We start from the raw sequence: 25579 nt of genomic DNA on the forward strand, positions 1-25579 counted from the left end.
GGCCCAAGTGCTGTGCTTGTCAGGTATTTATCACTGTAATAAAACACTGAGAGAATCAACTTAATGGAGCAAAGACTCAATTTTGGATCACATACCCTTTGGTGACAGAGAAAAAAGAGGAGGAGGAAGAGGAAGGCAAGAGAGAGGAAAGAGAAGAGAGAAGGAACACAATGGGACACAAGAGTGAGAGATGATTTTTTTTCCTAGGCATAGCTTTAACTCTGAGAGATAACAATTTCTGGGGATCAGTAATACAAACTTAGCTGTTGTAAAGGATAAGGGTGTTGGAGAGATGGCTCAGTAGGTAAGGGCACTAGTTACTCTTGCAGATGACGCTGGTTAGTTCCCAGTACCCACATGGCAGCTCACAACCATCTATAACTCCAGTTCCAGGAGATTCAAGTCCTCTTCTGATCTCTGAGGGCTCCTACACATATAAACTCATGTAGGCATGTACGCATAATAATAAAATCAAAGGCTAAGAAGGCTACCTTTATGTGTTTTTAGCCCTAATTATAATGCATGAAGACAAACCTATAGATAAAAGTCCCACCGCTGAAGTCAAGTGAGGCGAAGGTGGAGGTGAGATTCTTGGTAGATGGAACCGAGGTGATGATAAAGGCGCAGGTTTGTCATTTGAAGCTGATGTGCAGAGGTAGAGGCTGGTTTTGGTGCTACAGAGCGCTGTGTGTTCTGCAGTATATAGCTATTGTACTCAGCTCGGGACTGGGACAACACTTGAGTCTTCAGGAAGAAGCCTGACTGAAGGTCCCTGTCATTTGGTCCCTCTGATTTGGGAGGCCTACAGCAGGTGTGAACAGGCTGTGTCCTCTGTCTCCTTGGGTGCAACAACACAGAAAGTCTCAGGAACACCTTTGCAATAAGAGCAAAATAGAGAAGGGTTTGTTCTGGCTCATAGTCCATGGTGGGGAGTCCTGGTGGCAGGAGAGTGAAGACAGTTACATTTGCAGTTGGGAATGAGAGGGAGATGAATGCTGGTGCCCAGCACACCTTTCTCTGTTTTCTTCAGTTCAGGACTCTAGACCACGGAATGATGCCACCCACTCCCAGGGTAGGTCCTCCTATTTTGATTAACCAATCTAGAAAAGCCCTCAAACACATGTCCAGAAATTTGTCTTCTAGGTGAATCTAGATCTTCCCAGTTTGGCATTCAATACTAACCATATTGTCATGGCCAACACAACTTCTTTCTCTTCTAGAATATTGTAGAGGGATGTCCCCATATGCTAGGGCACCCTGTGTTGTGTGGCTCCAGTCTTTGGGCTTCTTGAAAGAGGAAGAAGAGAGGTGGCGTAGAATTCCTACAGCAGCAGAACTGGGGTGACCGTCTGCTGTTGGAGTCTTACCTTCCCTTAGTGACTCGAGACCACCCTTACTAGAATGAGTCAAAATTTCTGTGAAAACCTGATGGGCATTTGGAATGAACATATACTCTGGGCAGTAAGAAAGTACTGTGCCTACTCAGGTGGATGGGTGGGGAAACCTTCTAGGAAGCCTTTATCCATTCTCCGACACTGTGAGTCCCATGTCCTTGTATATACATGTCCTAGGGGACCTTCCCTCTTACCTCGTTTCCCCAAAGTAAGCATCCCATCAGTAAAGGAGAAAGTAGGGGTTAGGCACCATGGTGTGCCATACCCACAGCAAGTGGGCAGTGTGACTGCTTTGGAAACAATATAGAGCCTTGAAATTCAGAGCAGGGGGGCTTCACTCTGGAGCTCTGTGTTCACAAGGCTTGAGCCAAACTGTACTTCATTTCCCTTTGTAAAATAGTACCTTAAGGTCAGGGATGGTTAAGGAGCACCATGTCTCCCCTTAGCTGTAAACCCTTCTGTGATCTCTCTGATTACCCCATCTCCGGCCTCCGTTTGTCTGCGGCCCCAGGCGAGCAGGACAAGGAGTGCCTCCTGTTTTTCAGGTGACCCTGGAGCTCCAGGGTGCTGACAGCTGTGTAGCACCTACACAGCCTGCCAGCTGCACCTTCAACCTGCCTGGTCCACGGGTCCTCCCATTTCCTGGAAACTGACCTACCCTTGTCTGCCTACAGGGCGGTCCCATCTACAGGCAGCCCAGTCAGGGTAGGTCAGCCTCCACAGGCTCCTGGGAACTGCAGCCAAGCGCTAGGTAGGAGGAGAGCAGTTCCTGGAAGATGCGTCCAGTTGCTACAGGTGAGTGCCAACCAGTGCAGCTAGACTTGTTCCTGCCTAGTGGTAGGGGACGGCACCCCTTCCTCCTCCTAACTGCCAAGCTGAGGCAGAAGGGTGAAGGCTCTCTGGCTACACCACTTCTTGTGGGATCCTGGTGGGAACAAGAATCCAGAGGGATGCAGGATGGGAGCTGAGATTTCTCTGAGGGCTTACTTACCTCTTCCTCCATCTCTTCTTATTACCCAGCGGGGAGGGGTCCTGTGTACTCTCCTACCTATAGAGTAGACACCCAGTGAGGACAGGCAGGGGTCAGCAAAGTGGCTTAGTCCCTAGGAACCAGGCTACCGGAGTGGGAGGCCCTAGAGCCAGAACATCTGGGAAGGGGTTGGCTGCTCACAGTGAAGCTGAGGGCTTACTAGGGGAGATGATCTTGACAGCACCCAGGCATGCTCTCACAGGCCTGTTTCTACTTTTCTAAGAATACTCAACATTGCTGAGAGACTTGGGAAGGTAGTAAAGTGAGGAGGAAGATCGCTGTTTTCCTCAGTCCCTGAGTCTTTCAGAGCCTGCCTTTTCTGTCATCCCCTTCTCATTCTCCTGTGAAGAAGCCAGCTCCCCTAGGGAGAGCGCTAGGGAGCCACGGCAGGTGTGTGCACGCGGCAAGCTGAGGACGGGGAACTGTCCTTGACTTCTTACCGGGCCTCTTTTCTGGTTCTGCCTCACTGTCCGCACTGACTTGAGGAGTCAGTGTCCTGGAGTGTCTGTGGGTGGAGGTGCATGTGCCTATGTGCACCCATGTGAACAAGGGCAGCGTGACATTGTACGGTCACAGCATAACCCCTTACTTTGTGTGACTGATTTCTGTGATCTTCTCACAATGATGTTTCTCAGAACTCGTCCCTGTCCTTGACAAGTGAATGCAAATGGAGCCCATCCCTCATGCAGGGCACTGTCTTTTATTCTAGTTCTTTTGGAAGAATGGTTTCACTATCTCTGTACGGTATGATGGGAATACATTTTCCTGGCTACATAGAGAGGAAGCTGAAAGCTTGCGGTCGCTCTGTCCGACTCACATAAGAGCTATATGGTCCTTCCATCCACGGCTTCCCCCAGGAAATGTGATGTTGGAGGAGGGGCTGTGTTACTCCCACCTTGGTGGGCTAAGGATTTGCAGTGTTCTTGGAGTAGCCCCTGTCACGGGCTCATCTGTCCAGAGGCAGATTTGTTTTCACTGGGCCTGGGAAGCTGCCATGATACTGTCTCTGTGGGGCCTGCTGGTGGGTGCCTTCTCCCTCAACTGGGGTGTTAGCAAGGTGGGTTTTAGCGGCATTTCCTGCCTAAAAGCCTCAATGTATGGGACGGGGGAGGCAGTGGGCACCAAAGCCAGCTGACTACTGAGAGATGACTCCAGCCCCAGCCTTCTTAGCTTCCCAGGTCTAAGAGGCATGGGGGTGGCCAGGCACTTAGATGCACATGGGCAAGCACCAGGGACAAACAGCTTGTCCTTCCTCAAATTGGAGGAAACCTATTAGCAGGACCAAAGTGCTCCCTGCAAGTGTGTCTGTTTCAAATCACTTCTTTTCAAAAAGACACAGTCATGTTGGGCCAGAGTTCTTCCAGATGACCTCATTTTAATTTACCTGTTTCTTGAAAGATTCTGTCATTGGGCTGGGTGGCAGTGGTGGCGCACGCCTTTAATCCTAGCACTCGGGAGGCAGAGGCAGGCGGATCTCTGGGTTCGAGGCCAGCCTGGTCTACACATGCTAGTTCCAGGACAGGCTCCAAAGCTACATAGGAACCCTGTCTCAAAAAAAAAAAAATTCTGTCATCAGTCATCAATCACACCCTGCTTCATTTTGAGGTCCTGACAGACAGCACAGAAATTTGGCCTCCCTGCTTGGTACCCCCACAGCAGTTCAGTTCTTCAGGTAACAGTGATTGGCAGCCCCTGAGAATGAAAGAGAGGTGAGCCCTAAGATCCTCCGTGTAGCATTGGCTGGTGACTCTTCAGTCACATGGCCAGATTTCAGAGGCCCCGAGCGTCTCATAGTAAGGATGAGGCTGGAACATACGTGTGCACACATATGCATATGCACTCACATTTGCACAGAGCTCTTATCTCTGAGGACAAAGTACACTGATACCAACTTATAGCCTCCTGGTGCCAAGTGCTGGCCTTTACCCCCGGGCTTCTCTGTGTTGCAAATGAACTAAAGGTGCTTATTCAAGTTGATGACTTTATTACCATACGAGAAAAGGCTGGGCCCTGATTTCAGAACCACAGTCAAGCTCCTGAACTCCATCAGGGACAGAGACACGGAGAGAGAGGAGAATTTCAAAGCATGTCCCTTGTGACATACTTCCTCCAGCAAAGTTCCCCTCTGAAGTTTGTATAACCTTCCCAAACAGCACCAGTAGCTGGGGACACAGTGTTACTACATATAACACATGTGTGAGATCACATGTTTCATCTTCATGGGCCCCAGAACTGTCCTGACCACTGTCCTCAGCTGTTGAGCTCACAGTGAGAGAACCTCTCTTTGGGGCTTTGAGCAGGCAGGAAATACTCCGGCAAGTCTGGGATTCCTCTGTACTTGTAATTGACAACCTATAGATTGTGGTCTCCCCCAGCTTCCACAGCCCTTTCCTGCTTAGCTCTCTCTTTTCTTCATTGTTCCTTATTCTACACCCCCTTCCTCTTTTCATTTCCATGGCTGAACCAGGCTTGTGGCACCAAGGAGGAGGGCAACGTCTTCCTTATCCATAGCTCCTTGTGGTCAGGTGATTTTGATAGCAAGCCAGCATACTAAAGTCTTTGGGGATCTCCTACCATCAGGATCCTTGGGTGTCTCTCAGGTCTCTCTGAGACTCTAAGACAGGTGAGGAACTTAATGAGAGTCACCTGTCATCTGTTGTATATGCTCAGGGTCCCTTGATGTAATTTTAAACAGAGAAATGCCATGATTGAGAAATAAACAACAGCAAAATGAAGACCACCCTCTGGAGGTTCTATTCCCACCCCAGGAACAAGTTCAAGGCTGAGCCTGTCTCTCAAAGGCCCTGAGTGGTGTCTGTTGCTCAGACCCACACAGGACTAATCTCCACACACTCTGCTGACCTGTGAGGAGACTCAGATCCAGGGCAACATCGGTATAGCTGCCTGATCGCTCTAGAAAACACTCCTTGTCTGTGGTGCTTGCCTTTTACTGCAGAGCCCATGGGACCATCACGTGCTCACTTTCTCCCACGAGAACTGCCTCCCCAGAAGTCTGGGTACCAGGAATGGGTGGGGACGATAGGCTGTGGGGGGAAGAGAATGCCCAGCTGTCCATGGTGATAGGTTGTCACTCTCGGAACTCCTGTCATCTCTCTCCAGGTATTTTCAAGGCACTAGTGTTTATTTTCTCCTCCCTGTGCGCCTGGTATTCTGGGTACTTGCTTGCGGAGCTCATTCCTGAGGTGCCCCTGTCCAACACCCTCTACAGTATCCGGAGCATAGGAGAGAGACCTGTCCTCAAAGGTAAGTGCTGAAGAAATGGGGGCGGGGGCGTGGGTAGAGAGACGGCTCAGCATTTAAAGCACTTGACAAACAAGTGCAGGTCAGAGTTTGGATTCCTAGAAGCCATGTAAATGCTGGGTGGGTGTGGCACCTGCAGAGATGAGAATCTCAAGAGCAAATTGGCTTATGGAGACTAGCCACATTTCTAGCTTCAGAATTTGATTGAGTGACTCTGCCACGATAAAGAAGGAAGAAAAATGATTAAGGCAGATGATTATAGACATCATTAACTTCAGTTTTTCATACCATGTGTACACACACCACCACACACACACACACATGTGGGCTCACCACACACACATACACACACACACACACACACACACGTGGGCTCACCACACATACACACACACACACACACACACACACACACACACACGTGGGCTTCTAAGACACTTTCTTCTGGAAGACAAGGCTGTTTACAAGTCACAATTCAGGATGAAGAAGCTGGAACAAGGCTGAGCCAAGAAACAAATGACAGTTGGGAAAATTGGTCAGGGATAGCAGAGAAGCACCTCCCATCTAAAGACTGAGTCAGGTATATCGCCGAGTGCTGTGAGCAGGTATGCTCAGACCGTAGATAATTAGTCCATTAATGATCTGGGTCAGAATGCCAGAGCCTGGGAGCCTGGGACAGAAGTGCAGAGTCCACAGTGGGAGGCAAGGCTGCGGTCCAGGAGCACCTGCTGGCAGCCTGCTTTCCAGTTTGCTGATGTCATCCCTCTGAATCATGGCGCTATTTCCCAGTGTCTGTTTTATTTACAACACTCACGCCAGAAAAAAGTGTGTTATCTTGGAAGGAAATTATCAAAATCGTGAAAAAAGGGTGTTGTCAAAATCCATTCATGAACTCGGCAGGCAGTTATTAAAGCTGTCCCTCTGAGCATACCGGCCTTCACGGCTCTCCTTTCACTTCTGGCTGTGAGAGTCTGCGGAGGAAGGGAGTCAAACCGCAGCAATTGTCTTAGGGGGTTTCTCTTGCTCTGAAGAGACACCATGACCACAGCAACACTTATAAAGAAAACATTTAATTGGGGTGACTCACTTACAGTTTCAGAGGTTCAGTCCATTACCATCATGACTGGAAACATGACAGCATCCAGGCAGATGTGGTCCTGGAGCAGGCCACAGGAAGTTAACCTACTGTAACCTGAGTGAAGCTTGAACAAAAGACCTTAGATCCCGCCCCCACACTTCCTCCAGTGAGACCACATCCTCTAATAGTGCCACTCCCTTTGGGGGCCTTTTTTCTTTTCAAACCACCACAGCATTTAAGAACAAAGAAGCTTTAAGAGGAATGAATGCCATCCAAAATGATTCTGGGTACCCAGTGGGACACAGGGCAGCAAAGTGTCCCCCATTAAAAATTTCAGTGGACGTAGATGCTGTTTGGATTTTGTTTTGTTTTGAGACAAGCCCTCTCTAAGGTGCCCAGGCTTGAGATCTTGCTTTCCCCTCTTAGAGTGATAGAGTTACATGTGTGTGCTGCTATATCTGGAAGGCCGTGTATTTTTAACATGGAAATAAAGCCTAAAAATTAATTTGCACAAAACTAGATAATGATTAAAAAGAATCGGTGCCGTTTCTGATCAATTGGTTCATTTTTGTCTAGGGCTGTACTGCTCTGAATATACCTGGTCTTGTCTGGTTGCAGAAGTTAAGCAGAGTCGGGCCTTGGATAATACTCAGAGGGGAAAAAAATACATTTTTTTAACCAAAAAAAAAAAAAGCAAAAGGGCCTTCATTGGCCTTGGCTCTGACTAGGCATTTTGGTTTTCAGTACAATTTTTGTATGGCCTTTGCCTGTGCCTCACCTAATTCCCAGGTACATGGTGTGGAGGGAGCCGCACAGGCAGAGGTCATGGAGTAACCTCAGAAGATTGTTGTCTCCTTCATTTCTTTCTGCTTTTATGTATACTTTCAAGCCTGTCTTGCAGATGTGGCCTGGAAAGCCAACCTTGGCCGAAGGCTTCTTAGCAGAGTGATTTTAGCTTCTGCCATCCCATGGGGATGTGCTGGAGACATTAGTAACCCAAATATTATGGTTGTAGTCACGATGGCTGTGTGCTGGCCTGTTCCTGCTGTGGAGCCTCCCCTGGGGAGAGAAACCTGAATACATGGGGGTCTTCTGGGTACAGATTTTGGGAGATAAATCACGCTGGTATTAGCGCAGGCAAAGCTGGTATAGGGTAAGCATAGCCGATGCTGCCAGGCCTTGTAGCTAGGTCAGTGGTAGTGTTCCCAGCGTTCCTGGTGGGCAGATTTCAGGAAATGACCTCACCGTTCCCATGACCCTCCTAGGGCCCCTTAATTTTCCTCTTGTACAGGCAGGAAAGGGATCAAAGATGGAGTTGAGGTCTTTGGACCTGCATGGATTCTGTAGGTTCTCACCCATCACTCAGGCAGGTGACTCAGCCTCCATGTACAGGGGTGATCAGCAGGAATGACCTCACCTAGTGGGACCAGAATTGAGAACTACAGAAACAAGGCATTGAAGAGATGGTCACAGAAACACTAGTTCTGTACTCTGGCTGGAAACAGCATCTCTGAAAGGACCTGGTGAAGGTCCCTGTATTTGTTCTTGATGGCAGATGAACTTGGTGTTTATTGACCAGCCTCCTCTTATGCCCATCTTGAGACTATATGACCATGTGCTAGATATTCGGGAGAGCTGAGAAGGACTTCAGACCAGAACTTGATGGATGAAAGTGAGGGGAACCCATAGGTGGGCAGAGCAACCATACAAGACACAGGGTCCAGAAAAAGCCTGTTGGGATCTACAGGACACAGAGAGTAATATTCACCACAAGTAAAACCTGAGGGCACTGGGGGTGTCTTTAAATGTTGGCTCTTCCTGCTTCTGATAGCTTTTCAGGTAGACTGGGACTAGCTTGTTTTATAAACCTGACCAGAGGCCCCAGAAGTGTGCCTTGCTGAGATTTCTTTGGAGCCTCAGCCTTAGCTTGCAGATACCATCAGGAGATGATCTAAAAACTGGGGACTCCTGCTCAGTATAGGGGCTCTGCCTGTCTTTATTTAGCCCTTTTTGCAAATTTAAAAATATTCATTACAATTTGTTTTGCTTTTAATTTAGTTTGAAAGAATTTGTTTAAATGGTTGCTAATTGTATTACTGAGCTTTTGGGTGACCCTTTGAACTTTTCACCTGAGGCCAGCACCAGACCTCTGTGAGATACACTGCAAATACTTGTAGTGTAAAAGAATGGCCAGGAACATTTCTACACACAACTACGTTCGACGCAGGAGGGCTTCTGGCTGGTTGAGGACAGGGGTGCTCATAGGTAATACTTTTGCTCTGAGAAGCAGTAAGCAATTATCCTGGGCTGGTTATAATGCAAAGGTCACTGAGTGGGAGGTTGAAAATGCTGCAGGGCAGAGGTGGGAGCCACATGCACATTGCACAGTCTGATGGTAACCAGTAGCTGCAAGGCTTTAGCAATATGAAGCCATTATGGTGAGAGTGAATTGTGTAAGATGTTCTTATGACTCTAGGCTATTACAATTAGAAACCTGGGTTCTGGCAGCCTCAAGAGCTAGACTTGACTGCCTCTCCCCAAGACACTAGTTAAGGAGACAATAAAAGTGATAATAAAAAGAAACCGCCACACCGATTTCCAAAGTGGTTGCACAAGTTTGCATTCCCACCAGCAATGGATGAGTGTTCCCCTTAATCCACATCCTCTCCAGCAAAGGCTATCATTGGTGTTTTTTGATTTTAGCCATTCTGACAGGTGTAAGATGGTATCTTAAAGTTGTTTTGATTTGCATTTCCCTGATTGCTAAGGAGGCTGAGCATGACCTTAAGTGTCTTTTGGCCATTTGAACTTCTTCTGTTGGGAATTCTCTGTTCAGTTCACCCACTGAGACGGTGGAGCTGATCTAATGGGAACTCACCAAGGCCAGCTGGACTGGGAATGATGGAGCATGTGATCAAACCAGACTCTCTGAATGTAGCGGACAAGGAGGGCTGACTGAGAAGCCAAGGACAATGGCACTGGATTTTGATCCTACTGCATGTACTGGCTTTGTGGGAACCTAGCCTGTTTGGATGTTCACCTTCCTAGACCTGGATGGAGGTGGGGAGGACCTTGGACTTCCCACAGGGCAGGGAACCCTGACTGCTCTTTGGACTGGAGAGGGAGGTGGAGGAGGAGTGGGGGGAGGGGGAGGGAAATGGAAGGAGGGGAGGAGGTGGAAATTTTTAATAAAAAAAGTGATAATAAAAGGCAAAGAGGAGATTTTATTCAGTATGGCAGTTTCACAGCAGGTCTGATGTTGGGTTCCTTGATTATTTGGAGTTGAGTTTTGTGCAGGGTGAAAGGTGAGGGTCTAATTTCATTTTTCTGCATGTTAAATACAGATTTCCCAGCACCATTTGTTGAAAATGCTGCCTTTTCTCTAATGTGTATTTTGGCATCTTTGTAGAAACTTGGGTGGCTGTGTAAGTCTAAACCAATATCTGGGTCCTCAGTTCTATTCCACTGACCCCGTTCTAGGACTGTGCTGTTTCTAAGAGCATGGTTCTATGGTATAGCTTGATGTTGGGTGTGGTGATATTTTTGTTCAGGTTGCTTTCACTATCCTATTTAATTTTTTCCTCGAATTTTAGGAAGTCTTTAATTCCTTCCTTGACCCATTGATGATTCAGGTGGGCCTTGTTTAATTTCCATGTGTTTGTGGGCTTTCTGGAATTAGTGTTGCTGTTGCATTCTAATTTTAAGCCATGGTGATTCGATAGGATACATGAGGCTTTTTGTTACCTAGTGTGTGTCAGTTTTTGAGAAGGCTCCATGAGGTTCTGGGAAGAAGGTATATTTTTTATGTTTGGATGGAATATTCAATAGATATATTTTAAGTCCATTTGAGTCATACCATCTGTTAGTTCTCTTATTTCTCTGTTATTTTTTTTGTCTGACTGACCTGTCCAGTGGTGAGAGTAGAGTATTGAAGTCTCCCACTATTAGTGTGTGGGGTTTAATGTATGATTTAAGCTTCAGAAGTGTTTCTTTTACATATGAGGGTGCCCTTATATTTGGGGCATAGATGTTCAGTATTGAGATTTCCTCTTGATGGATTTTTCCTGTGACTAATACGCAACGTCCTTCTTTGTCTCTTTTGATTGGTAGCTACACCAGATTACTTTTTGGGTCCATTTAATTGGAAAATTTTTTCCCAGCCCTTTATTCTGAGGCAATATCTGTCTTTGAGATTGAGGTTAGTTTCTTGTATGCAGCAGAAGGATAGATTCTGTTTTTACATTCAATCTGTTAGTCTGTGTCTTTTTATAGGTAAGTTGAGTCCATTGATATTAAGGGATATTAATGACCAGTGATTGCTATCTCCTGTTAATTTAGTTTTTGTTGGTGATGTTATTGTGTGTGTTTTCCCTTCTTTGGGATTTGCTGCTATGAGATCATCAATTGTCTGTGTTTTTGTGGATGTGGTCAACTTCCTTGGGTTGGATTTTTTCTTCTAGTACTTTGTGTTGGGCTGGGTTTGTGGCTAGGAATTGGTTAAATCTGGTTCTGTCATAGAATATCTCCTTTTGTCCATCTATGGTGATTGAATAATAGTCTGGGCTGCCATCCGTGGTCTCTTAATGTCTGCATAATTCACGACCAGGACCCTCTGACTTTCATTGTTTCCAGTGAGAAGTCTGGTGTAATTCTGATAGCTTTACCTTTATATGTTACTTGGCCTTTTTTTCCTTTGCAGATCTTAATATTCTTTCTTTATTTTATATGTTTAGGTGTTTTGATTATCATGTGATGAGGGAACTTTTTTTTGATCTAGTCTATTTGGTGTTCTGTAAGCTTCTTATATCTTGCTATGCATATCTTTCTTTAGGTTGAGTATGATTTTGTTAAATAAATATTCTATGTCTTTGAGTTGAACTTCTCCTTCTTCTATACCTATTTTTCTAAGATTTGACCTTTTCATGGTGTCCCATATTTCCTGGATATTTTGTGTTAAGCTTTTGTTAGATTTAATGTTTTCTTTGACTGATGAGTCCATTTTCTCTATTATATCTTCAGCGCTTGAGAGTCTCTCTTCCATCTCTTGTATTCTGCTGTTTATGCTTGCATTTGTGGTTCCTGAGCATTTTCTCATAATTTCTGTTTCTATAAGTCCCTTGGTTTGTGTTTTCTTTATAGTCTCTGTTTTGGTATTCAAGTCTTGAATAGTTTCGTTCATCTGTTTGATTGCTTTTTTCTTGGTATTCTTTAAGGGATTTGTTGATGTCTTCCATTTTTTTGTTTGTCTTTTCCTCCTTTTCTTTGAAGGACTTTTTCATTTCTTCTTTAAGGGCCTCAAACATTCTCCTAAAGTTATTTTAGGTCATTTTCTTCTGCTTCAACTCTATTTGGTTGTTCAAGTCTTGCTGTCATAGGGCCTCTAGTTTTTATTGGTGTCGTGTTGCTTTTTGTGGTGTTGAATGCATTCTTACCTGTCTACCCATCTTTCCCTCTGATTGGTGTAGCTGGTGCTGTGCCTCTGGTGAGCTATCTTCCAGGTGCCAATGGATCCAAGACTCTGACGGTCGGTCCTTGTGGTGCAGTCAGGGCCATGGTTCCAGTTACCTCAGAGGTCATTCCCGGAGGTTGCGCAGCACTCCCAGGGATTGCTCTACAGTCCTAGGGTTGCTTGGGCCTCCTCCCATAAGAAGTTGTTCACTGCCTTGAACCTGCATGGCCAGAGGTTCAGGCCTGCTCCCTTGGAGGTTGCTGATTCAGGCTTGGTCCCACAGAGGTGTCTGGCTTGGGCCTGCTTCCTCAGTGGTGGCTCCTTTACACCTGCTCCTGTGAAGGTCATTGCCTCGGCCTTGCTCTGGCAGAGGTCATTGGCTCAAGCCTGTTCCTGTGGAGGTCGCTGCCTTGGACCTTATCTGGTGGAAGTCTCTGGCTCAGGCCTTCTACTATGGAGGTCACTGTGTTGGGCCTGCTCTTGCTCTTGTGGAGGTCGCTGCCTTGGACCTGCTCTGGCTGAAGTCTCTGGCTCAGGCCTGCTCCTGGAGCTGCTTTTGTCCAGACAGAATACTGTCTGTATATCTTCAACAAGAATTTCAACTAGCACTTCACAGAAAGCGACACCACCATTTTACCAGCGTTTTTAGTTTGGGGCTCCATCTTGGTCCAATCCCTCTCTAGCCCTGCTCTGTGCCCCTGAGTGAGGCCCTGCACCCGGCATACTCGGGGAAGTTTCCTCTGTCCCTTGGTTCTCAGCTTGCTGAGCCTGTGAAATCAAGGCTGCCCCTCCCTGGCTCTTTCTATGAACCAGGAAGTAGCTCTCAGCTACTGCTCCAGCACCTGCCTGGATGCTGCCGTGCCCCTTCCATGATGATAATGAACCAAACCTCTGAAACTGTAAGTGAGCCCCCTTAAATGCTTTCTTTTATAAGAGTTTCCTTGGTTATGGTTCCTCTTCACAGCCATAGAAGAGTAAGACAGGTTTTAGTGCTAAGAAACTCGTGTGAAAACATTTCATGTTTTGTTAGATTAATAAAAAGATACTTTGAGTGCTGTGTGAATGTGAAAACAAGGAAGCCAAACTTCTTACCCTGTTGGCACTTCCAGGTATGCATATAGTAGGTATTCAGAGTCTCGGTGGAAGTACCTGTATCTAAGCCTTACAGGTGGGGCAGCGGATGCCGAGGGAGGCGGCTCCAGAGCTTATGGTCTTCCTGCACGTTCTGTCTCCTTTGTCCGGGTACCACCTCAGATGCTGAGTCCTGGAGGACCTCAGAGACACGACAGAGCCCCACTTGTGCTGTCCTGTCTAGGACTCCTGGCTGTGGCTGCTGCTGCTGAAGCTCCTCGCCCCATCTCTCCCTCCTCATGTTCTGACCCAGACAAAAGCTTAAAGGCTACAGTGGTGCTGCCTATGGATGGGCTCCCAACCCCATTCTTCTCCCAACCCCTCGGTGTATAGATGTCTGGGCCCCAGAGAACATTGTCCTCTGACTTCCACTGTGTCCACATTTACCACTGGCTGACGTAACAGAACACGTTTGGTGGCCAGTTCTGACTGCATAGTCTCCTGGGAAGCAGTGACGTGATGGCTATTGCAGGAAAGCTGTTGCCATGTAGCCCAAATGTTGGTGTCTCTGCCACACACTGAAAGAATCTCATCACCCCGTGACTTTCTAGTATGCCTCCTAAACCCTCAGGGTTATCACCCTTATTCCAGGGTGAGGGAAACCACAGCACCCAGATCCGGGATTTGAAGGACAGATTCTTGGAGTGCACACCAGGAAATCTAAAAGTTCATGGATCTAGGGTTGAGTCCAAGAACCTGTATTTATTGTGGTTAACTTGGCCTCAGAGATGATTTGTGGAATGAAAATTTTTTTCCATAGGCTTGTTTGGAGTTTTGGAAGTAGTATTTCCTTCTGGGAGGCAGGCTGGAGCCACTGGGTCTTAGAATAAGCAGCGGTCATGTGGGCCAGGGACCTCAGCCTCCGCTCGTCCCTTTGGACTTCAGCTCTCAACTATCTTGGGAAGGAGGAGGGTTCATTGGGGGCACTGAGCTATGTGAGGTCCTTGGTGACCTTGTGGGACAGCAACAGGTGGGAGGGAGCTGTGGGTCCTGGACTGAGAAGCAGGTACCTTTCTCCATCCATGCAGTGCTCTTCTCTGCTCCTAGGAAATGCGCGGAAGACTACACTCATATGCTGAATATACTAATGAAAAACAAAACAATAACAACAAAAAACCATACTGGTTTCCCACTCACTCCCAGGCCTTGCGAGAAAACAAATACTCATCTCTGTGATATATTGGTAACTACTGCCGCATGCGCTATAGGACTCTGAAGAAAATCAAAGGTCTGCCTTATAGGATGTTTACCCGCATGCATCCATATGAAGCAGTACCAATATGAGATACAAGCCAGGCAAGAGTACAGCCCCTAGCCACGCATGAGATCCTGCTCCAGTTTCTTACCCCAGGCACGGGACCTGTCTCCTACAGATGGTGACCTATCTACCATCAGGGAAATTTCAAATATTAAACTTTACTTGAAGATTGTAAAAAGAGAATAATCAGAATACATCTTATACATGTATGAAATTGTTAAAGCAAAAGGTTAACTCAGGAAAGGGTCTGTTTATAAACCAGTAAAAATATACTTTTAGTGATTAATAAATCTGAAAGCAAGAGATCATTGAATCTCTACCCCAAGATTCTCTATTTTTAATCTCTGTGTAGAAGGCATGTATGGTCATGGGTGTCAGCCGCCAGCGAGCAGCTCCAGAGCTGTGGTCAATCTTCAGGCCACTTTCTGCCTGTTTGTTTCTCACCCCTTTGGCTCACAGAGGGGGCTAGGTACACCCTGTGATTTATACACTGGGGAGCTCTGCTGAGTCTGTAACTGGTATTTTGAGCAGGCAGGGTCTTGTTTCTTTGTTAGGCTGCTCATCTCACCCTGTCCCAGAGCCCCAACCCCTTTGACTGACAGGCAGAGGAGGAACAAGGAACAAGGAAAAGTCCAGCCAGAGCCCAGCCCATGGCTGTCTTGACAGGTATATGCACTTTTGGCAGTGAGCATCTGGGAAAGGAGCTGTTTCCTGCCAGCTCAGAACCGATCACCCTGCTTGGGAAACTGTCACACGATCGGATAGAGCCCGAATGTTTCTTGGGACCATCATTTGGGCTCTTGGTGCTATGGAGCCAGAGTCCCCAGAGGACTAAGGAAAGTGGGCTCTACAGGGCCACCAGATTCAATTTGCTTGCTTATATTTGCTGGATTTATAACCATCTTAAACTATCTTTTGTGTTTTCCTTTGCTTCCTTCTCAACCAATTGGGCACACTATTATTGTCCCAAGTGCTTGTCGTTTGGGACCTGACAGTGTGTGATGTCCACAGGACTTCTCTTTAAACAACCATTAAGGTCGGAGGTTCCCCCTGCAGGGTAACAACAGAGTATTTGTGGGTATACGTAGTGTTCCTAGAGCTCATGCCCACTTGACAGCCAGTGGAAGAGACTCTGTAAACAGCATTCTGGCTGAAGGCTGTCAGGAGGGCCAGGAGAACGAGAGGGGTTTGTCTCCAGATCCACGGGCCAGGTGTGCTAGGCACAGCATTGTCCCTAGGGAAGCTGTCACACCTACTGAAGTCAGTGTGCTAAAGGGAAAGAATGTTCTCATCTGAGGAGTCATTTCTCTAAACTGATTTTATAACTGTAAATGTTATAAAATCTGGAAACTGGGAAGCGCCCACTTTTAAACAGTGTGTGTTTTTGCATCTAAAGATAGTAGCTGGGCAGTGGTAATGCATGCCTTTAATTCCAGCACTCAGGAGGTAGAGGCAGGCAGATCTCTGTGAAAGTCCAAGGCCAGTCTGGACTATAAAGTGAGTTTCAGGACAGCCAGAGCTGTTACACAGAGAAACCCTGTGTTGAAAAAAACTAACTAACTAAATAAACAAATAAATAGAAAGGAAGGAAGGAATTTTGTTCAATACATTTTTAGGCGAATATCCAAGGAACGAGTATCATTATTAAACTTTAAAGATTGTTAAGTAGAAACTGGGAACATGACTCAGGGGTAAGGCACTTTGCTATGCAAACATGAGGAACTGAGTTCACCCACATTGAAAACTGAGCACAGCTGAGCTGTCTGTAGTCCCACCATTGCAGACAGGCGAATCCCGGAATCTCATTGGCCACCTAGTTCTGTCATAGCATCAAGCTTCTGGTCCTGTGTGAAACCCTGTCTTCAAGGAATAAGGGAAAGAGCAGGAGACACCTGGCACCCTCCACCGGCCTCTGCTTATGCACGTGTGGGTGTGTTTACTGCCACACCCACAGCTATGCAGCACACACAGTTTTTAAATTGTTAAACATGCTGTGGAGTGTCAAGATTATCTACAAATGTGGAAAGGATATTGTATATGCGGAACCTTTTTGTATTAAGAGTTGAATAGTTGATTTGAAGTGGGCTGTCTAGAGCTTGGCAAGGACCACACTAAGTACATCGAGCATTATGTTTAATCCATATTCCAACTTTGCAGATGCCTTTTGCGTACATGGAAAAGTCCAGAAGGAAATAGTTGTCTAATTCATATTCCAACTTTGCAGATGCCTTTTGCGTACATAGAAAAGTCCAGAAGGAAATAGTTGTAGAGGGAGAATAGTAAAGATTCCTCCTCAAGAAAATTTATGGGACTTTTTGGGTCTAAATAATCAGAACCTGTCGGAAGGGAATTAGAAACTGACCAAACTTCTGTCCATGTCCCAAGATCTCCTGTCATTCCCCTTGTTCTTTTACAGTGCTGGGCACCCCAGCTTATCCTGTGTGCTGACCTGCACCCCACCTCCACCCAGGGTTCCCAGGGTAGGCAGAGTCTCTTGTCTTTGAACTCATGTACACACAGATCAGCCTACCAGATGTTCATGCCTCCAACAGATGTTGGCAGAGCAGCCACCAGCACTGCCCACTGTGGGGGTGCTTAGATGACTGGATACCAGCTCAAAATCTCTTCTTCTCTGGAGAAGTTTTTAAAAAAGGAAACCGTACGCTAAAGTTAACAAAATACAGGAAAAAGATATCACAGGGGATGCTGGCATGGGGCTGAACTGGGCCAAGGAGACAGGTCAAGCAAAGAGCAGCCCAGACAAGTCTGAAGGAGAGGAAGCCATCTCTGCCATTTTTCCTTTTGGAGATAGAGGACTGTGGTTCCAAGAAGCCAAATTGGAGGTATTGTCCATCAGGGACACAACAGCACGCTGGACATCATGCAGCTCCCTGAACCTGTTTAAGCAGGTTCTTCCATGGATAAAGCCATTCACTTCATCATGGTTCCTATATTTTAAAAGAATTATAACCTTCATGCACACATGTGTGTGTGCTTGCTGTAGCACAGGTGTGGGGGTCAGCGGACAATGAGAATTGGTTCTCTCTTTCCATCATGCAGGTTCTGGGGAGTCGGCACCGAGTGCCTTTTCCTGCTGTGCTCTCTCGCTGGCCTGAATGGCTCCTTTCAATAGACTGATTAAGTTTAAAACTGAAGAGTCAAATCTGTGTGTACAGAGTGACATTCTAACCTGTGCAGACACAGGAGGGGGTCTGACTGACACTCAGCAGCAAGGCTTTTGGCTAGAAGTTGTTATCATTTGAAGGTGGCTCCTTCAGTTTCAAAGTATATAATTCAATGTGGTATTAACTATGTCTCAGGTAACAGATCTTTCTGTCACTCCCTGGTCTTCTCTATCTTACACCCTTCTTCTCAAATGTGTCTTATTTCTCTCCTTCTCCTGCCCCAGGCTTAGTTTTTTCTCCTTTTTATGGTTCTCTGATGTGAGTGTAAGGGTGTTTACCAGAGAGTGTTCCTATTCTCTGATGTGGGTGTTTATTGCCGTAAACGTCTCTTTTTAAATTACTTTTGCTGGATTCCATACATTGTAGTATCTTTTTCTTTAGATTGATGATTGATTGATTGATTGATTGATTGATTGATCGATCGATTGAAGCAGTCACAATCCACAGCACAGGCTGTCTTGTAACTCATAGCAATTTTCTTGTCTCAGCCTCCCAAGTTTTGAGGTTACAGGAGTCATAATGTCCTACTAAGATACTTTAGATTTTTTTCCTTTAACCCCTGAATAGCTCATGACCTTGTTGTTAAACTTCTGTGTGTTTCCACAGCTTCTGAAATTCCTTATTTCGCATTTCACCATCATGTTTTCAGAAAGCATTTTAAAGATTTTTAACAGATTGAAAATTTGTTTTAGCCAGCGTGGTAGCACACACCTTTAATTCTAGCACTCGGTGTTAATTATGTTGTGAGTTAGCAGCTAAGGGATGCAATCCTAAAACCTCTGAAATGGGTACCCACGCTCACTATCCCACACTGTTACCAGAAGACAAAACCAGGTTACATCAACCATGCATCTTGAAACACATTCTCAGGACCTAAACACAGCTGCCAACTTTGCTTCTAGAATTTCACCTACCACACTGGGAGTTGGTCCTGGAGCAGAGCTGTTGGCACTGCTGGTCACACAGCAATCACCTCTGAGATGATCCTCTTCTTGTCTTTACAGCCCCAGCCCCCAAAAGACAAAAATGTGACCACTGGGCCCCATGTCCTCCTGACAGCTATGCCTACCGACTGCTCAGTGGTGGTGGCCGAGACAAGTATGCCAAGATCTGCTTTGAGGATGAGCTGTAAGTACCGTACGTAAGAGGAAGAGTGTCTGCTTGGCTGTGTCCCCTCTCTTCCCTCTGAGGCTGCACTTGATGTTCCTAACCTCTGACATGGCTGAAAATCAGGTGTGGGAATAAAAATACCCACCGTGTCCCTGAGGGCTGTTTGTGTTCTTTGTAGGATTTTTATGATCTCTTTTGATGGTAGTTCCATGTAATTCACCAGGGAAGCCCCCAGGCTTGGACTTTTCTTTGTGAAAAGACTTTAAGTACAAATACAGTTACTTAGTGGATGCATAGGACTCTACAAGTCACCCTTCTGGACAGGGTCCTAGTCTGCTCAGTAGCCAGGTGATGCTCATCTTCACAGATGAAGCCTGCACATCTCTAGAGAGATAGTTCCTTCCTTTCGTGGGGTGCAAGGTGGAACCTCAGACCTGATGTGCTCAGTGCTTTCCAGATTGCTTTTAAGACATTTTTACTTATCTCTGGCCTCAGCATTTGTACCCTGGTGTGTCCTGCTTTGTCTTATTTAGATGTTTTGGGGCTTCTTAAATAATTGTATTTCAAAATCCTTCATTGTGTTTGATAAAGTTCCTGTTTCTTTCACCCATTGCTGTGATGAAATACTTGAACAAAAGCAACTCACATGAGAAAGAATTTATGATGGTGCACAGTTAGAGGGCATGGTGCAGTATGGCCGGAAGTGATAGGAGCAGGGTCCCCGAGCAGTACGTCCCATTCTGTCAGTCAGAGAGCAGCGAATGCAGCTGCTCAGATGGCTTCCTGCTTTTTGTTGAACCTTATTCCTCTATTCCTGATATCCCACTGTAGATGGAAGTTTCTGTCCCACCCAGTCCCCAAAACACACAGAGGCTTTTATATTAATTATAAACTGTTTGGCCTATTGTTCAGGCTTATTATTAACTAGCTCTTACAACTTAAATTAACCCATAATTCTTATCTGTGTCTAGCCACGTGTCTTGGTACCTTTTCTCAATGAGACATTCTCATCTTGCTTCCTCTGTGTCTGGCTGGTGACTGCATATCTGCCTTTCCTCTTCCCAGAATTCTCCTACTCTGGTTGCCCCGCCGATACTTCCTGCCTGACTACTGGCCAGTGTTTTATTAAGCCAATACTAGTGACAGATCTTTACAGTGTCGAAGAGCATTGTCCCACAGCAGCCCACAGACTCCTTTCTGTTGGTCACATCTCTCTCTCTATGCTTTACGATGCACAGAATGGGTTCATGTCACCACTGGTCTCTTTTACTGTGTCTAATCTCTCTGAAAACCCAACCACTGACTGCTGGTTTTACATTATCATGTCTTAGTTTTTAAGATCTTTCTTTTTCCCAAGTGAGCCTGCCAATTTTTTTTTTGACTTCTGATTGAAAATTTCTGTCTTTTCCACCCTTTTTGCAAGTATTAAGTGCTGTTATATTGAAGTTCAGTTGGCTAGCTGCCTGGAGCCAGTGAGTGTGCCAATGTTGTCTGCTGTGTTCTGCTGGATCCTTTGGCTCTTACTTTTGTTGACTTCATTCTTCATGTGTCAAGCTTCTTCTGACAGTGTGCTAGGCAGTACATCTGAGAATTTCTTTAAAAATAGCAGCAAGAGACACACATTAATCAGTTTTCCGTCACATAATGAATACCAGAAGGTGGATGACTTGTGTAGAAAAGAACGTTGTCTCATAACTCAGGAGGGCCAAGAGCATGGCCCTACCTCCTAGCCAGTGGCTTCACAATAGCTAGAATAGACAAAGAGATTGCATTATCAGAAGCAAGCCAGAGGCAGACAGCAACCAGGTTTGCCCTTTTACAATAAATTGTTCTTTGAGGGAAATAATATACTTGAAGAATGCTTGTCCATCTGAGGATAGTTGGCCTTCCTCCAGCATGTCAGCTTCACCATGCTGGTACCAAACTCCTAACACAGGAACTGGCAGGGGCATTGCCCAGTCACAGCTGAAGCCCAGCAAGGTGGGAATTTCTGTCTTCTTTTCTTATTTGCTGTTCCCAGGACCTGGAGCTATTGGCAGATCAGGGTGACTCGAACACATTTTAAATGTCATCATTTTCTCGGTTACCTAGTTCAACAATATCTTGGCTAACGGCCACAAATTTTAGTTTTTGTCTTCTTTCTTCAACCCTTTGTGACTCGAATGAAGTAAAGCTCTGAGAGATTTGATGTGGCCCTCAAATTGCCTTCAGACTTTTGTCCCTAAGGCCCTCATGGTTGTCAAAAGTGCTCTTGTTTTCTCCCGGTTCTGTTGAACTGTGAGTGTTCCTGCAATGGCAAAGCTCTCCTTCAATGTTAGACTTACCTCTGCAGTACAAAACAGGGTTTCTCTGGGTAAAGGCCCTGGTTGTCTTTGAACTCACTTTGTAGACCAAGCTGGCCTTGAATACACAGAGATCCACCTGCCTCTGCTGGAATTCAAGGCATGTGCCACTACCACCTCCCAGCAAATCTTTATGAAATGTTTTCCTCCTCATCTCCTGTTTCCTGTGGGGGTTATGGCTACCCAGTATTTCACTATTGAGAATGGAAGTCCTTCCTTGCCTCTTTTTGGGCACTTGTGGACTGTTCTCTATCTAACACTGAGAAAGCACAGGCCTCTTGGTTCCTTCAGGCCTTCAGTTAAACATGGCTGAGGCAGAATATTAAAGTGCCTGTTGCCCACTGTATAGCTCTGTCATGAAAGGCAAGCTCCAGATTCTTTTTATGATTATACTGAGTCATTGATGCTAACCTCGACAAAGGTCCAGAATATGCACATAACTGTAAACACACAACACATGTGGACACCTGCACATGTGCGAAGAGACACAATGCATGTATGCATACATGCAGAAATATGCACACATACAACTTGTACATATACCACACACATACAAGACTAATGAACATGTGCATATATACGGATACATGCAGACATACCATACTAGCGTCCGGCTGCTCATAACTACCTTTAACTCCAGCTCCAGGGTATCCTAGACCATCTTCTGACACCCTCAACCACTGCACTTGTGTGTACAAACTATACACCTATTAAAATAAAAATATCTTAAAAAGAAAAGCAAAACTGAAATGATACAATATAAAGTACTTCTTAAGGGGATACTCTGGATTCTACTTGGTGATGCAGGCAAAGCCTGTGGGTCTCAAGGGGGAAGGAAGCAGAGACTTGAGGAATCGCAGCTTGGAATGAAGCTGCCATCCTCCCTCAAGTCTGTGAGACCAGGCATGACTTTTCGGGGGCTAAAGAGGGAAGAAGTGGTGACTAGCCTTCCTGTCTGGATTGTAAGATGAAGTGCAGCTTAGAGGCACCCAGGAACTGGATCTGAGTCCTGCAGGTGTGTGGAGCAAAGGTGGAGTAGTTTGGGGAGCACTCCAGAGAGGGTTACGGATGTCCTGAGCACAGAAGGCCTGTTAACCAGGGCTGCTGTTGAAGGAGGCTTCTCTCCCAGCTTGTGTAGGAGCTCTTTGACTGACTCTCACTCTCTTTTTAGGCTGTTAGGAGAGAAGACGGGGAACGTGGCAAGAGGGATAAACATTGCTGTCGTCAACTGTAAGTGGCACATGTTTCTCAGAAATTCCCTCAAAGCCTGAAATAGGATTTCCGTAGAGACCATGATGCTTCTATTAAATGTCTCTCTCTCTCTCTCTCTCTCTCTCTCTCTCTCTCTCTCTCTCTCTCTCTGTGTGTGTGTGTGTGTGTGTGTGTTTTAGGATTTCCATCCTGATGTTTCTTCTTTTAAAAGTCAGTGTGTGTGTGTGTGTGTGTGTGTGTGTGTGTGTGTGTGTGTGTAGGAGAGAGAGAGAGAGAGAGAGAGAGAGAGAGAGAGAGAGAGAGAGATAGGATTTCCACAGAGACCTGATGTTTATCTTTTAAAAGTCTGTGTGTGTGTGTGTGTGTGTGTGTGTGTATGTATATGTAATAGGGTTTCCATGGAGACCTGATGTTTCTTCTTTTAAAAGTTAGTGTGTGTGTGTGACATAAATGCATCCACACTCATATGAGTGTGGGCACGTGAGTGCCACAGTGTATGTAGAGGTTAGAGAACAACCTCAGATGTTAAGCCCTTACCTCACCCTTTCTTTGAGATCTCTTCTTTGGGTCTCTGTTTTGTCACTGTGCACACCAGACTAGCTGGCCCATGATTCTCCACCTCATCTCCACACGATACACAGGTTTGTGACAGCTTTACATGAGCTTTTGGAATTTGGACTCAGTTCCTCATGTGTTTTAGGCGAGCCAATTGTTTGTTCCTGACTGCTCAGCCCCGAAATAACCACACAGAAACTATATTATTTAAAACACTGCTTGGCCAGTGACTCTAGAGTATTTCTGGCTAACTCATTTGCTAAACTAACCCATCTCCATTAATCTTGTATCGTCACATGGCTGTGGCTTACTGGATAATGTTCCGGCATCTGTCTTCAGTGGGGACTACATGGCTTCTCCCTGACTTCACCCTTCTTTCTCCCAGCATTCAGTTTAGTTTTCCCCACTTAGCTCTACTCTACCCCAAGGCCTAAGACAGTTTCTTTATTAACCAATAGTATTTATAGCATACAGAGGGGAATCCCACATCACTCATGCTTGCAAGATAAGCGTTTATCCACTGAGTCATCTCCCCAGGTCAATACCAGCGTTTTTCAACATGTTTGCTCATATCTATGTCTACACTGTAATGAGTTCTAAAATGATATAATTATTTAAAACTCTTACTTTACAAGCCATTTATGGTCTAACAACAACAAAAGAACCCAAAACCTAATTTAAAAGACATTCTGCAATTGAGGAAGGGCAGGTGGAGAGGACACAGTGAAGCTTAGATCCACACAGACGCTGGCCCTGGTTCCCTTTGCTCTTGGCTCCTGGGGACCGGGTAAAGGGTAACAATACTGACCAGTACTATATGATTTCTGTGGGGCGTGGGAACTTGTGCAGGTGCATCAGCCTCCTCTGGTCAGATAGCCCCTCAGGACACAGAGTGGGAAGTGGGAAAGGTCTGGGGTCTTCTGATGGGGAAGAAGAGGAGCATTGAGCTCCCGAGACTGACACAGAACAGAGTCCTAGAGAAGTGGCCAGGCACCTCCTCCCTGATAGAGGCACTCCTTGGAGACCAGCCTATTGCTGCAAGCTTCCCTGGGAGAAGTAAAAGAAACTTTTATTCACCCCAAATAAGGAAGGAGCAGATGGGCTGGATAAGGAGTTCTATAGGTCTAGTCTGGTAACATAAATGAATTTATGAGGGTTGTTCACTAGAGCCTGGATGCCTCACAGACAGCCTTGCCACAGCCACTTCCCAATGCTCTGCCTACCAAGGATCTATTTGACATAAAGGTTCCCAGGCTACAGAGTTAAGCAAACCTGGTTCAGAGTGCCACCTCGTGTTGAAGAGACAGCGGTGATATAAGGCCAAGCTCAAGGGCCCTATCTCTGTGTACGGTACTCTGACCTTGCTCTTACCATGGGAAAGGTGGCCTGCAGCCCCGTGGAAAGGACAGCCTGTTTTGCTGCAGGTTGGCACATGGATGAGTCACTCTGGCCTATTTCTCCCAGAGTCACTTGGTGCTAGGACTGCCAGCAAACCCTGGTCCCATGAGCTTTCCCTTAAAACTATTTCTTCTGTTTTCAGATGAGACTGGGAAGGTGATAGCAACAAAGTTCTTTGACATGTATGAAGGTGGTAAGAAAACTTGTCTGATTAAAATTGAGACTAAACTTTGTAGACCCCATATCTACAGAAACAGAGAGGGTTTTTTCTTTTCTTTTGGCCTGCTTTTATTGACTATAGATTCTGTTGCATTTCTGAGTGCCATGCTCCAGGACATCAGTTTTGGGGACTGACCTCTTGTCTCTAATAGCAGAGGTGGTTGCTGGGTGCTTGCAAAAGCTGGGGTTGGTGGGAGGTTTGGCTAACTACAGCTTCAGGGTTTAATTTACTCAGGTCTTTCCACTCTGTATGGATTGCCTTGTTTCTATTTTTGGATTTATGTTTGCTATACCCTGAGTATCTGTTGTAAGTTATTGATGTCCCCAGGGCTTCTCCAAGTTAGCTTCCCATGGAACCCCTAACATCACTCCTGAGGAAGCAGCCAAACATGACTGTGCCCTTGAGACAAGTCTTGGAAGCAGGGGATTGAGAGTGGGTAGATAGCATAGGGGGAAGGAATTCCACAGCCAGGATGGGAACCTCATCCTCTGAAAAGATCCTGAACTACTGTCTGACTTTGACCCTACAGATAACTCTGAGCCAATGGCTAAGTTCATTCAGAGCGCCCCTTCGAAGTCCCTGCTGTTCATGGTGACTCATGATGATGGGAGCTCCCGGTGAGTGGATGCAGTTATTCCCATGTGACAAGACAGCCAGTCAGGAGGAGGGCAAAGGCCCCTGGGTCCAAGGGATGCAATGGCCATGACAAATGCCAGAAACCACTCCCACATCCGCAGTAGGACACATTTTTATTCATGCGTGTGCACACACACATGCATACACTTGCTGTGCAAACACTTTCATTCACATGCTCACACTCAGTGCCTATGTGCACACACACAATTGTTCACTGGGAGTACTTATGTAAGCCATTCTCTCTCCAAGTGCAGCCCACTAGTTCAGAGAACATGTATAGATGTAGAACTCCTTGCTTAGGAAGTGAACTTGTTTAGGAG

The 25579-nt window shown here is 46.0% G+C and overlaps 1 protein-coding gene across 2 annotated transcripts in view; it reads left to right on the forward strand.

Moving 5' to 3' along the window:
• Positions 1 to 2061: 2061 nt before the first annotated feature.
• Positions 2062 to 25579, forward strand: part of Fam3b (FAM3 metabolism regulating signaling molecule B) — a 28030-nt gene continuing 4512 nt past the window's right edge. The window contains exons 1-6 of one of the 2 annotated variants that reach the window (XM_041673078.1): positions 2062 to 2189; positions 5545 to 5688; positions 18791 to 18914; positions 22410 to 22468; positions 24546 to 24596; positions 25153 to 25240. In XM_041673078.1, the coding sequence (XP_041529012.1) occupies positions 2171 to 2189; positions 5545 to 5688; positions 18791 to 18914; positions 22410 to 22468; positions 24546 to 24596; positions 25153 to 25240 (485 nt within the window). In that variant the 5' untranslated portion in view covers positions 2062 to 2170. The remainder of the gene's footprint in view (positions 2190 to 5544; positions 5689 to 18790; positions 18915 to 22409; positions 22469 to 24545; positions 24597 to 25152; positions 25241 to 25579) is intronic. The other variant, XM_041673079.1, reaches the window with a different exon arrangement.

The sequence above is a fragment of the Microtus oregoni genome, unplaced genomic scaffold (genome assembly GCF_018167655.1).
Source record: "Microtus oregoni isolate MIOR12 unplaced genomic scaffold, Mior012 000023F_ref0000262, whole genome shotgun sequence".
NCBI classification, from domain to species: domain Eukaryota; kingdom Metazoa; phylum Chordata; class Mammalia; order Rodentia; family Cricetidae; genus Microtus; species Microtus oregoni.